Source organism: Lepidochelys kempii, chromosome 4 (assembly GCF_965140285.1).
Source record: "Lepidochelys kempii isolate rLepKem1 chromosome 4, rLepKem1.hap1, whole genome shotgun sequence".
NCBI lineage: Eukaryota > Metazoa > Chordata > Testudines > Cheloniidae > Lepidochelys > Lepidochelys kempii.
In genome coordinates, this window is record NC_136383.1 from 24,453,056 (window position 1) to 24,467,508 (window position 14,453).

Below are 14,453 nucleotides of genomic sequence, written 5' to 3' on the forward strand. Positions count from 1 at the left end.
AGTCCTATATACCACTTCAGCCTCCCTTTTGCCCTATTTTGAAGATTTAAGTGCTGCATATGCTTTGCGTTGATCCTCTCCATGGGGGTGAATTGTACTAATTAAGAAAACCAAAATATATGCAACAAGTATCTTACAGTAAATATGATTATATCCATAAAGGTTACAATGAGAGCAGGGGTGTTTAGGACTCAATGAAAGGTCTGCCTTTCAAAGGCTTTCACCAGCTTTGAAATGTCTTGTTCTATATGTCACAGACTCACGCTGTGAGAGCAAGTGTCTGTCTGAGTCTCCATTTTTTTCCCTGGGGGGTCCCACTCTACTGACGGCAGGATGCTCTATGAAACTTTGTTCAAACCCAGGAAAAGAGAACAAAATACAGAGCTGCAAAGCCCCAGGTGGCTCAAGAGCCACAGAGTTAAGAGGCACTGTTGCAAGCTCTTGTAACAAGTAAGCTTCCACATTCATCTAATGTATTTATCAATGCATGTTAAGACAACAGAGCCACAACATGGACAAAATCCTGCAGTCCTACTACAATGACGCACGGCACCATTTACTTCAATGGCTCTTTTGCTTGAGTAGCAATCAAAGATATGAGCAACTCATTGCATAATACAGTCTTTTTGCCTCCCTGTACAAACTAAATATCATGACCCAGATTCCAATATACAGTATAATTATTGCATAGATAATGCCAGATCATCAGCTGACGTAAATTGGCATTTAAGTCAATGGAGCTACACCAGATGAAGATCCCCAAGGGAAAAGTATCAAAGCCTTCTTTGCTGAACACGGGCTATCACAGGGTAGGGAAAGCAACTCAACTGGCATCCCAACCAACTGACCTTCAGCTCCTGGCTTACCTTTTAGCACTCTGATCACAGTTAATTTAATTAAGAAAACAGAGCAATTAGTACCCTAATTCCATTTCAGTTCAGCAGTGAGGAACACAAGGACAGCTATGGAACTCAGTTTTAGTTGAACTAGAGGCTGAAGAAGTTATTCTAGCCTTCAGAAGCTGGTGAGGAAGCGGAAAGCAGCAGTCTGGAGCCATGTTTAGGATGACTACATGAAATAAGGTTGTCAGAAGAATGATGGCTTTGAACAAACTAGTGCACATGGTGGTCCTAAAAGCTCAATGTGTGGGTCACTAGCTACCCAGGCAGGTTCTGAGCCAACAGAATAAGGTATAGAGTGCATTGCATGAATGGACGATCACATGGAAGATTTAACGCATCCCCATCACATATGTGAGCAGAGAGCTAGGTCTGAACTGAAGTGATGGAGGTTTATAGAGCAACATGAAGATGCAGTTGCTTCAATAACAGAAGAAGGGTTCCTTCTTCCAACTATAATGAGATACTAGTATCCAAGGGGACTGGGAGAGTTTTATTGCCATGGTTCCCAAATCATGAGACACCAAGATTGGTACTGGCAACTTGCCTGAGGATCAGCCCTCATTCCATGTCCATTTACATATATTTTAATTACTCTACACGCCCACGATATTTACATGGACCTGAATCTTCTTTAACAGATTAATAGAAATAGCTTGTTTGAGTTAACTGGCAATAAAAACCTGTAGGTAATCGATTTTGCCCTCACCCTGGAGTACAAGAAAGAGGAGCTGTGGGCTTCATTATAGCACTCATCTAACTACATGTGACCCTCAGAATTCACTTAGTGAGCTGCAGCTCAGGAAAGCTTATGCTCTAATAAATTTGTTAGTCTCTTAGGTGCCACAAGTACTCCTTTTCTTTGTGGCATTGTGATTTTCTTAAGTTGTGGCTACTTATTGCTATTTTTGGTAGCTCATTATTTATAAAATTGCAGTAATAAGGCTGACAAAGAAAATCACTATTAACGTTGTTAAGAGGGGAGAGAAGAATGTGTCTGTCCCAATTTAGAGCACAACCGGCAAAAATGTAAGTTAAATTTACAAAGAAAAAGTAGGCTAACTCAAACTGAAACTGTGGGCATGATTAAATTCTCATTTACACTGGGGTAAACTAGGAGTAATTCCATCAATTAGTAAGTGTAATTACACCAATATAAGAATAGTTTAACTGAGAACAGAATGAGGCCCATTTGCTATACTGACATTTCTGTGTCCTAATTATTTGTTCCTTGGATTTTGTATGACTGTACTGCAGTTAACCTCATTCAGTGGTACCACATTATTTTCTTTCAAAATGTAAACTTTCCAACAGAAACATATATGTTGGGCCTGGGCAAAGATAAACCATGCATTTTAAAACTAATAAATAAATGCAACACTTCATAAGAGTGCAATTAATCATCTACCCACAATCATTTCAGCAAATTTATGGTAGAATTATTGTTCTCTAAGAATCTTTTTACTAAGTACGTTCCCAGAGTGTCCACTATTCATTTCCGTACATGAAATGTACCAGATGCAAGCAAAGAAACATCTTTGGTTCTATTCGTTTTAACGAGTTTCCAAACTAGCTTGAGATAGAGTCAATTTCCTCTGAAGGATCTCAGAACGGTTAGTTGCATGTTCCCTGGTATTATAACTGATGGAATTCAAGATTTCTCTAACAATTACATCCAGCACCCAGGGGATCAACAAAAACCCAAGTTTTCCTTTTCTCAAAGGATACACTGTTAATCCACATAGCTTAACATTTCAACCTTTCAGTCAGTATAAGACTAAGCCATAAAGCTACTTTGCTTCATGAAAATGGGTGAAAGGAGATTGGTAGATACCAGATAATGAGCAAATGCTCAGCTGTTGCCAGGTCAGTTGAACCTTACCAAGCTCCTCAGCACTATACTTGATTGTTACCTCAGCAAGAGAAAAAGATGCTGATTTAATTGCCTAGGCAACCTCACAGTGTTTATGACTTGTACAGGTCCTTATGAGTGTAAACTGACTGATTAAAATACAGAAAACAGTCAGATAAAATGTTTGTGCACCAAAAGTAAAGATGAAGGGTGTGATTCTAATTTCACTTACACTGGTGTTTCCACCAAAGTAACTCTATTGGACCAGATTCCGATCTGTGCAAATTCTTAGTAACTCCATTGACTTCAGTGGAGTTACACTGATGTACATGAAATAAGAATCAGTCCTATGGTTCCTACTACAGTTTTTAGGCAATCATATTAATTAGCAAGTACCCATTTCTGAGTTATGAAATACAGTTTTGTCCTTAGGCTTTAATGCCTACATTTTTTCTAGACACCACCCAGTGAATACAAATAAGCCATAAATGAACAAAGATCATTTCAAATTTCATGAAGTAATCTAATATCCATCAAGGTAGCATTCCTTTTGTGCAATCTGTTTTACAAATTGTCAGACAAGAAACAGCATTGTGTGGAGCCATGTGTACAATCTTCAGCATCCGAGAATCCTGAGTTCTAATCTTGGCACTGCTACAAAATCGTTGTGTGGCTTTGGGGCAAATCCTCTTACATCTCTCCCTCTGTGTTTCCATCTCCAAGAATGGGAACAATTATAGCCACAGCAGGAGATTCTGAGGATTAAATAGTTAATGTACACTAGGTAAGATCCCATTCCACGTTACAGCCATGCGAAGGTGTGATAAAACTTCCCTAAAAAGGAATTAATGGTTCCTCCATTGTGGGATATGTGCAACTGATGTAAAGCAGACAGCCATCTGCGCATTTCTGTCATGGCTGTGTAAGGGACATGCCAGACAGGAGCAAACATGGCCAGAACACTGTTGTGTTCCAGTGTTCCCTGCTGGTGTAATGGTCCATAGGTGGCTATTACAAACTGTTGCAAGTTAGGGTAGCCATGAGACTGCTCTAACTTGCACCAGGGGCCAAACTGCCCACTATGGGTACCTCTACAGAAAGAGTTGCCACCCCTTGGCAGCGACTCTCTGAGCCTGGGTCAAAGGATTCATGCTTGCAGGGCTTGTGCTACAGTGCTAAAGATAGCTGTGTAGGTGTTTGGGCTCAGGTTCTGATGCCCAGGGAGGCGGGTGGTCTTCAGAGCCCAAGCTGCAGCTCCGAGCTGCAGTGCCTAAACAGCTAACTTTACCTCCCCTTCTTTGTATGCACCGAGTGGAGGTCTGGCACCAGTGACTGTAAATAGACCACAATGCCTGATTCTAGTTACACAAGTGTGAAAACAGTGTAATGAAGAGGAGAATCAGGCCCAGAAAGTGCTATAGATATACAAAGTATTATTGTCATTAACCAGTTTTGTAAATCAAATCTAACTCTGTGTTTTATTTTTAGTAGAGCTGGTGGGGAAATGTTTTGTTTTTTCCCATGAAAAATTTTAATAGAAATGAAAAATTGTTATTGTCAAAATGTTTCCACAGAATTTTTTTTCTTGTTTTCGTTGAAATGCTGAAATATTCTCAGTTTTGGGCAACTTTAAACCAAAAAGCCTTGGCGAATTTGGCAAACATTTTTGGTTTTACTGAAAATTTTCATCAGACTGGCTGAAATTTTTCAGGTTTTGGTTAGAGTTTTTGATTTTTCAATCAGAACAAGAACTAAAAAAAAAGACAAAAAGGACATTTACCAGGGAAATACCCCCAACTGGTAGAAAACCACTTGAATTAAAAATTTCAGTCAGCTCTGATTTTTAGATAATGGTGTGACAACGTATAAAAGGAGCTCCTTCAATGCCAGTGTGTAATGAGTTACAAGAATTGCCCACGTTTCTGCTTATAAAATGGGTTATTTGGGGTGGAGCTATACAAGCTTCAGAAGCAATGACTACCTGGGGGGAAGGTTGCGTGCTCTCCCCTCCTAGCTTGCTGAAAGCTGGAAAGGTGGTTGTTACCAAGTGTTCTGAGTTGCTTTGCTCTCGTTTCTCAATCTTTTTTGTATTAACAGAGCCAGCCCTGAGGAAAGGGACTTGAACTGAGCTAGAGTTTGAGGCTTTATTTTATTTCCCTTGAATAGTGTATCTGCCTGTCAGCTTACAATCAGCCACATGTTACATTACTTAAAACTCATTGCCTGTGTATTCTTGTCTGATGACAAGATTTAAAAAAATGCAAGTGGCATTGTGCAAAATGACTATGTTTAATTAAGAAAGGTTGAAGTCCTATTAAACCTTCAGGATTTCATCCACTGCTTATCGATAATGAAAATGGAACCCCAGTTAGATTTGGCATAGCGAAATGTGGTATTTACAATACAAGTAGATCACTGAAGGAATAGTGTTATTATTGGTTTGACACATTCCAGCATATATTTCTGTTCATTTTCAATATACTTTTATTTTTAAAACGTTCAAAACACTGATTTCAAATTATGCAAATAAAGTCATTGTTTGGATGAAATGTGCATCCCAAGAGCTTAATGTCATTTCCTTAATATTTCCTGTTGGATAGACAATATTATGATGGAATTCTCAAAAGACATCTGATCTTGAGACTGGACTCTGCGGAGCACATGCACTAAATCACAATATCACTGTTCTTCTCCAGTCCTTGAAAGCTGTTGGCAGTGAACTATGCCTTCGTATAACACTATTCTGTGGCTGTGTTGGTGGTGGTTGTAGTAGACTGGAAAAACCCTGCCTGTCTCTTTTATTCCTTGCATTTGATCCCTGACTTACACTTTAAAAGCTTATGCTGTTTCATCACTGCAAGTAGACTCTGAAGGCAAAAATGGCGAATGAAAATGACAGGCAAGGTAATTACTGTTTTATCAGTACTGACTCCAAGATTGCTGCCTGCTAAACTTGGACACCTCCACTGGGTGGCTAATAATGTGTACACTTGACAAACTAAAACATTGCTCTCCCAATTCCAAAAACAAAACAAAAAATAAAAAAATAAAATATACCCCTTGTTCTTTACTGACATTTACACTGAAATATATTACACCCTAATGGAAGAGCACTCAGGCTTAAATTAACCTTTATTTTATAGAGGAGTGTGCTCAAATGTTATGAATAGAAAACATTTTTTTTTAATTAAAAAGGCTATCTACGATTTTGAACAATTGATTCCTTACATTCAGTTAAATCCTCCTGGCCTGACTTACACCAGGCTCCCCATGGACTTTCTGAGTAAAGCAAGCAGGATTTGGCCCATTGTAAAGAAACAACTCACTTTTTACAGTAATTAAAAAATCTTTTTCTGGAAAGCCACAGAAGCACTGTTTGTACCATTTTCCAAAAGGATAATTGGAATTCTTCAAAAATTTCATTTGGTTCATTTGAATTCCGAAAAGATAACAGAATGAATTAAACTTCAGGAAACAAACATGTAGTACATTATAAAATGGGCTACTCATAACAAGATGACTGTGTTGCTATGCTGAATGAAATTTCCGCATTTAGGTTCATTTTTCAAACCAAAGATTTGCCCAGAAGTTCACGCATGCACAAATGGCCTTATCATGCATGGTAAGAAAGCCTCCTCTAATGTTCTAAGCTCTCTGAACTCCTCCTGACTTCAGAGGGAATTGGGGGTTCTCTGCACCTCGTACGATTGAGCCGAAAGAGCCTGCTGCTCACAGCATCAGTCTTTTACTGATGTACAAATGTTGGCATAGTCATGTGAAAATGCCTTTTAAATATAAATATAATACACATTTCCTTCTTTTTTGGTCTACAGGCCAGCTATGGAACTGGTTTCCCTATATTTTGAAACAGAGCTTTACTTCTGCTTTCAAGAATACTGTCTTTGAAAATTAAATTAAGTAAATCATTTTAATATGTTTAATGCTGTTTTCTTTTGGAGTTTTCATGTCACATACTAAGTTTTTCCCAGAATTCAGTGAAGAGACAAAGTTTTGAAACTGTGATTTTAAAAAGTCCACATGATCAATGATTCACCTATGACTAAACACAAGAGAAGTATAAATGCTGATCATCAGGATGATTAAATGAACCCATGTATTTTAGTTATGTAGGCAACCAAATTACAAGGAGGGATACCAGTATGGTGGAAAGACATCAGAAATGGTGCTGTACTCAATGTTTATACTTTTCATTAATTTTGCAATCTGATGCTAGTGACTGAATACTTATAAACAAAAGGCCAGATTCTGCATCCCTTATTCCCAAATGAGAAGTACCTTACTCCACAGCTGGATGCATTGATTTTACTGTGATTTGACTAAGTTGCCATTCAATCAGCAAGTAACGTTAATGGGCTATTTCGATTTCAATGAGGATACTTGCAGTACTAAAATCTAAATAAGGGATAGGAAAATCTGGCCCAAAATGATTAATGTCATTGAAACCTGCAAGGGCACATGACTTTAAAATAAATTAATTTTCACAGTGAAATACTACTCGGCACTTTCTTTACTCATACAAATACTGTTACATCCACACTACCAAATAAAAATGGTCCACTGATGCATCAAGATAATTAAGTTCCCCCCCACACACACATACTCCTTTTGCAACAAGATGCATTTAGGTATTTAATTAAAAAGTGCATCCCCAAAAGGTTAGTATATTCACATGTTATATTTCACTTTTTCCACACCAAGCATTTTCAGACTGCTGCTGTTGCTAATAAAGGGTACTCTGAGTTAGGACAAATATCTGCACATATGGCTGTTTTATAGTTTTCTTTTTAAATTATCACTTTAATTTAATTAGGTTTTGGGGGTTAAGATTAACAACATTTTCTCTCTCTCTCTCTCTCTTTGTACATTTTTGTTTGTTTTTTGGGTTTTTTTGTTTTGTTAAGGAACAACCAAAATAAAACCTATCTAACATGCGCCACCTTTGACTTTCATTTTGCCCAGCTCTCACACCATCATTACTAGCACAAAAATCTGTCTGTAACGTCCTCATCACTGAGGTATCTGAGTGCCTTACAAGAAATGATAGCAACTGCATTATAACTTCTGAAAAACTGTAATGTGGATTCAATGGCAGAAATTGGCAAATTCCCATCAGTTTATTCACACAGAACAGGCATATAGAAATAACAAACACTCTTACTGGAGATGAGCCTGAGTTGGTTAATTCAGATCTGGGTTGAGATTTGGAAATCCCTTATCTCAAAATTTGGGGTTGGTCAAATTCTTGTCCTGGGCATTGTCCAAAATCTTACTCTGGTTTGGCCCACTATAGAGATGGGCCCCAATCTTGAATATCAGATCATGGTTTGTGTCTGGTTTGCTAAACCTCTTGATCCTCCATTGTTCAGGGGTATGTGGATTTGGGGGCTCTGGTGTACATTACCCTTTAACTAAAACACTGTGGGCTTTTCATATGATTTCATGACAACTGAAGAAAAATATTTCTATGGCTCCCGTTAAAATAAAAAAGTTAGTAAAGTAGAAAGTGTATGTCCTTCTGTTGCTGGTTAGTAGCTCCATTGAATGGTGTATATACTGACATTCTGAGACAGAGATATGCATCTCTAGAGAGAGGGGAAAAAATCCACCAATTACTCAATTAGTGGATTTATTTTCCAGGAGGCACTGGAAAGAGAAGGAGAGAGAGAGCCCAAGGCATCCTTACCCTACTTCAAAAGACGAAGGGAGTGAAGGGGGGAGGACAAAAGCACTTGATAGTTATGAAGAAATAGTATTAGAACCAAGTAAAATTAAAACAATGCCCTGACTCTTTCCTTCAGTCAAAAGACAAACAGTGCTACATACTAAAGGGGGAAAATGGGGGCAGAATTCTTTTAGAAAATAGCATCAATCGCGTTTGGATTTTGCAAAACCAAAACCAGCAATGATTTGGAGCCAAGTCCTCCAAAGACCAGAAGACTATGTGTGCTTCAGAGAAAGGGATTCCAATTTGGCCATTTTCTATTACTGGTCACACAAACAGTTCAAAGCCATATGGATGCCAAGTGTGAGCATTCATGGGTGGAGGGGAATGGACAAAAATAGAGAAGGACTTTGGATTGCAGGTTGAGTAAAAATCAACCTATAATATTTTTTTGTGAAGAATTAAATAAAGTGGAGGAAAATCTTACCTGACCCTATATGAAAATGAAATGAATGAAAATTTCATAACAAGGCTGCAGTTAAATTGTAGCACCCTTTGTCACACATTACCATTAAAAATGGAATTTGACATATATAAACATCATCAAAGCAATATACCAGATCAGAAGATCCCCAAACTCTGGGAAAGATTGCAAATCTAGATCTGCATCCAAAATGTATGTCTGGTTCTAGCAAACAAGAAATGGAAAGAGAAATCTGAAAAAAACCCAAACCAATGAATCCTAGTCACATTCTCTGGATTCTTCCACTCTGGCAAGTAATAAACTTTCTATCACAAACAACGGAAAGAGTTGCCAGTAATCTCTCCCTCTCTTTCTCTCACTGCATGATCACAGCTATATTATGTGTCAGGTACCCTATTTACTACTCTCGTTGTAGTTTACATTGATACCTTTCTCAGGTCTAGTGGACTGATCCTCCCCTTACCTATTCTGGTGTGTGCGAGGAATCAGGCCCAGTGTGTTTTCTGTTTGTTACGCATCATTTTGTTATGAAGAGTAAATGTAAGACGTAGCAAAAATGGAATGAGGTTTAGTAACATGGTAGTGACAAACTGAAATTGCAAGGAGCTCTCTATGTCTATGAGAAGTGAGGTTAGAGCGATCTGAACTCTTGGATTTCTCCTCCACCCCCTCATCCCATCTGTCATGTGAATTACAGTTCTCCTAACTGCTTAGTAGTTGAATACCTTCTACCCATTGTCCAATTTCATCAAAGAGGATCCTTTCTCCTCATGACCCCTATTTACAACTATATTCATTGTTACATACTCTCCAATATATAGGTTTACATGCACAGAGTACAATTAACACCTTTATGTATATAACATGTAACCTGCCCTGGCTCAGACTTGAACCAGCGATACAAAATGATTGGACAAAAAAACACAGAAGAAATGCAACATGATGCTCCAAAATTTTTACTTCATTCACATTTTCTGTAACCTCCTTTTCATGATCAAATTTCTGATGTACCTTACTTATGCTGGCTAAGCCCAGGTCTCAGTAAAATGAGATAAATCTGAGAATAGAATAAGAGATCCCTTGTATTGACAGAAAATTGATCAGAATAACCACACAGAGAAACATAATATACAACACATATATCTTCACTCAGTCCTAAACAAGCAAGCTCTCAGATCTGTGACAGTCAGCCAGAGGCACCAGAGTCCTCTGGAGCCCAGAGCCATCAGCAGCACTTTGGTATAGTACTGTCAAAAAGGCCATAAATGAGTGTGCTTTTAATCACAGGGTGATTATACAGGGGGAGATCTGCAGAGTCCTCTCAAGTACCTCTCCATTGAGATCATTTTTAAAAGAATTCCTTCATGCACAGTATGCCAACTCTCCCGCATAAAGTCTATGTCCCCAAAATATATTATTGCTTGGCTGTGACAAAAAATATATCAACTTCTAATATCTCTTTTTCTTCTTGGTAAGCATGCAAACAGCTCTTTCAAATGCTTTAATGAACCTAATCTTCATTATGTACAGCACACAGAAGCAACTAATTCTCACCATTTATTGACCATGTTGTCACACAAGCGACCCGTTTCCATTCCTTCCATTACTGATATAACTTCTGGAATGAGACGGAGTTGGAGGGAGGAAGGGACAAACAAAGTTTTATGTGCAGTCAGAGTGGGAGAGAAAAATAGTATTGTACAGACATTATCTGTAGTGTAATAGCCAGGACGAGTGACATATAGATTCAGTGCTCTTTGTGGTGTACTCAAGAAGTAGCTAAACAGTCACTGTGAAGAGTTGCAAGTAATGATCCTTTTGAAAGGGGCATTTTACAGTTCCCTACAGACTATACTAAAAACACAGTTGCAGAATTATTCACAGAAAACTGAACAAGTAAAATAGAAAAGAATTATATTACACTCTACACATTTTAACTCCCTTTGGGCATATTATACTTTGGGCAGGGAAGAAAAGGATAAAAGGAGGATCTGCTTCTTTTCAGCACAAAGAGGAGACAGGGGAGTTGATCCTGTCTCCTCAGACTATCAGAGTTTTACAGAAATGGCTAAAGGAATATACAAAGAAACACTATCAACACTTCCAATTTGCTATTCATGATGCCCAGCCCATCCTCCCCACCTTTCCAGTATTAATCAGCTTATCTCCCTCTTTGACTGTCTCTATTGAACTTGCTTTGTTCATTGATTGATCTCTTTTCTTTATTTTGACGTGATAAGACCTAGGCCTAGTTCTGCTCTCAAATTTCCCGATCACGACCCTTTTAACATGATGTGCCTTTAACTGGTGCCTTCATTAACTCATTCGTCCTAGTCAGGTTCAGAGGGTCTCTTTCCAGCACCCCCAATCACACAGATGTTAGAGCAGCAAGCAGACGCTTACGAATAAAACACCACCAACAACATACAAACATACACTTTTCTCCTGACTGTGCCTGGTTTTAACCTCAAGTTCCCACTGAAGTTCATTTCTCTCCTTAAGCTTTCGGTTCTGCAGTCCAAAGGAACGGATGCAAACAACAGCTCAAAGGGTATGCTGAGTTTCAGCGTGAAATGGAAGTGTGGGCAAAGGCGTGCGGCAGCAGAGCCTTCCTTACAGAGGTGGAGGATTATTTTATTTGTTTAAACGAACTTGTCAGGTCGATGACCCAGGAAATGACTATGATTAAACAAATCACGATACCTGTTTACCCGAGCTACCCATCAGGGACACTAGCTGCGGCAATACACACATCACACAGCGGTCGCTCAAAGGGAAGGCACAAGAGTAAGGGACGGTGGCAAGGAGGTGCGAGTGCCCAGGTTGGTATGGGAAGTGCAGACCAGCTCCGGGCTGCCCTCCTCAGCCTGGTGTCCTCCGCTACCGGCCCACCGCTCCCTTTTGCCACTGGTGACAGCCTACCACCCAGGATTGCGGAGCCCAGATGTCTCCTTATTGGAGACCCATCTTGGGTCTGTCTCCTTCTCCATCTTCCCAAGATCCGGCAAAGCCATTTCAGCAAGGGAAGGGGGAGAGAGGGGTGCGATCAGAACCTCCCCAGCTCCAGCAGGACTTCGGACTTTTCACTCACACGTAAGCTGCAGGCTTCCACTACATGTGGATCCCAGCCTCCCCGTCTCTCTGCTCCGGGAGTGGGAGAATCCGAGCGTCCAGACAGCCAATTCCCCTGACCCCCTTGCCGTTCAAGTTACTCTGCAGCACGGACAGGGAGGATGCATGTGTGCAGAGGAATGTTTTACACACACACAGAGAGGAATCATCACAAATATGCACGATGTGCCTAAATACACACAGATGCAGAGAACACGCATATTAGAGCAGTGTCAGCTCCTTATCTCCCCCCCCCCCGCCCCCCAGAGAAAGCTTCCCCTGGTCATTTCAGTTAGTTGGATGCATTGCGGGAAAAATAAATAATTTCGGTCTTCTCTGTCCCTTTTTGTATAGATCTGCGAATCTCGATAGATAGATAGATAGATATCCCGGATAGTAGCTGGGGAAGTGGGAATCCAGGTGCACAGTCACTAGCTCAGGAGGAGTTGAGGGAGGCGAGGCTGGGTGGCTAGCTGAACCCCCCCCCCCCCCCCGCGAGTGGCTTACCTTGCGCTGCGGAGCCCGTGCTGCTGGCGCTCAGGATAGCCAGGGCAGGTAACACGAACGTTTGCAGTAAGTATCCCAGTCCCAGTCCGCATCGGGCAGCCGTGCTTTCCAGACCTTTCCCCATGGCTGGTCAGAGGAGCAAGCCAAGGAGGAAAACAACCACCACCAGCAGCAGCAGTCCTCGGGAAAAAGCAAGCCCCGCACTCCACTTTCTTTGGGCAAGGGGGGAGTGGGGGAGGAAGGGAAGGAGAGGGGAGCAGCTTTTCAAGAGCCTCTCCCTTCTTCAAGTGGCTGCTTCTCCTGCCACTCGTCCGGTCTGGGGAGCCTAAAGGCTGCCACCAACGTGCCCCGAGTCTGCGCTGCTTTCACAGCCCCCCCGGCTTTGCCACCGCACCCAGGCACAGGAGGAGAGGTGAGGAGAGGAGCCCTTTTCTCCCCCCCGGTCTGCTCAAGGTTGCGCGGCGGCGGTCAGGTGCCCAGACTGCTGCTGCTGCTCGGTGAAGAGGACTGGTCATTTCACAGTCCTGAGAACAAGTCTGCGGGAGCTGGGTCTTGCAGAGGAGGAAGAAGCGGCAGCAGCGGCAGCAGCATCCTAACTCCGGCTGGGGGGGGGTGCGCGGATTTGCATATGCGACAGAGAGCGCGCGCAAACTGGCGCCGAGAGAGCTGCACGCGCACCTAGCCCCGTGCCCGGGGGAGCCAGGGACAGAGCGCGCTTGCCCCTCTCTCCCGCCTGTGACTGTTACACCGGAGAGCGCAGCCCTGGCTAAGGCACATTGCTCCATCCAATGGAGCTCAGCCTTCCCAGAGACACCGGCAAAACCTGCGCTGGAGTCCCGGACTGGACCGCCGTTGCCCAGCCTGCCCGCCCAGGAGGCGGGAGAAAGGGCTCCTTTGCCAGCCTGCCGGATGAAAACTGCAGAAGAAGAGCCAGGAGCAACCACTGAGGGGGAGAGGCTCCCCCACCCCACCCCTGCAGACCCCACCCGCCCATCTGGGGACTGCAGCAAGGAGACCGATTGCTCTGTCATGCACCCCTCACCCTGCTAGCCGGGTACCAGAAACATTGTTCTGCCTCCAGCCAGGGCACCCCCATCCCGCAGCCTGAGATTCCCACAATCAGTCAGTGACCTTCCGTTTTATTACACGAATTGTACCCGGGCCCCACAAAGTGCTTCGGCGAGTCACCGGCGCTGCGTACGCGTTACGCTGCGGCCGAGGAACGACCCGAGCTCCCGCGGTCCGATGCCGGTCAGTGAGGAGCTACGGGGCTCTGCACACTGAAGCGCCCGCCCAGGAGCTCCACGGTACAGGGCAGAGACACCAGCCCCCGTCTCAGGGGCAGACTCACAAAACGTAGGGAGGAGGCGGCCCCATACAGGTGACTGGGCCGCCCCCCCCCCCCACCAGGTGGCAAGAGAAAAGTTATGGGGGACCCGAGACGTGGACCGGGAAGGCTGTTGAGGGCAGCTGAGCTCTAGGGAAGGGGTCAGATTTGTCACCTCCTTGGGAATTTTGGGTCATCCCGCAAACAGATCTGGCTCCCACCCATCCCTCCCACTTGACAAGGGGATGACATCCCCAGGCAGGGCTCTTTCCCTTCTCCACAGGGGAAGGGGCAGCCTCTCCCCTCTCTCCACCAGCGAATCTGTCTTCTTTTCCACCCCAGGATGTGGGTTGGGAGATTTGCCTCTCTCCTTCCCCCCCACCCGAGCATGAAGATGAGCTCCAGGAATATGGGCGGGGGGCGGGGGAGGAGAGGGAAGGTGACATTCAGATTTAAACTGTTTTGTGGGGAGCAACATTTCATTCAAATGTTAGGAGGCCTGAATAGGAATATCATCCAAATCCCAATATTGGCCTCAGCCATCCTGCCTTTTTTTTTTTTTTTTTTTTATACCATAAGGGGTTAGGCAG

General features: G+C 42.6%; 1 protein-coding gene across 20 annotated transcripts in view; it reads right to left on the minus strand.

The window, feature by feature from the left end:
- Nucleotides 1-13,328, minus strand: part of UNC5C (unc-5 netrin receptor C) — a 398,261-nt gene extending 384,933 nt beyond the window's left edge. For 19 of the 20 annotated variants that reach the window (XR_013635678.1, XR_013635677.1, XR_013635666.1 and 16 more), the window contains exon 1: nt 12,537-13,328. Coding sequence is in view for 4 of the 20 variants with exons in the window: in XM_078852440.1 (XP_078708566.1) it covers nt 12,537-12,660 (124 nt within the window). In the remaining 16 variants the exon portion in view is untranslated. The remainder of the gene's footprint in view (nt 1-12,536) is intronic. The other variant, XM_078852439.1, reaches the window with a different exon arrangement.
- Between the last annotated feature and the right edge of the window lie 1,125 nt (nt 13,329-14,453).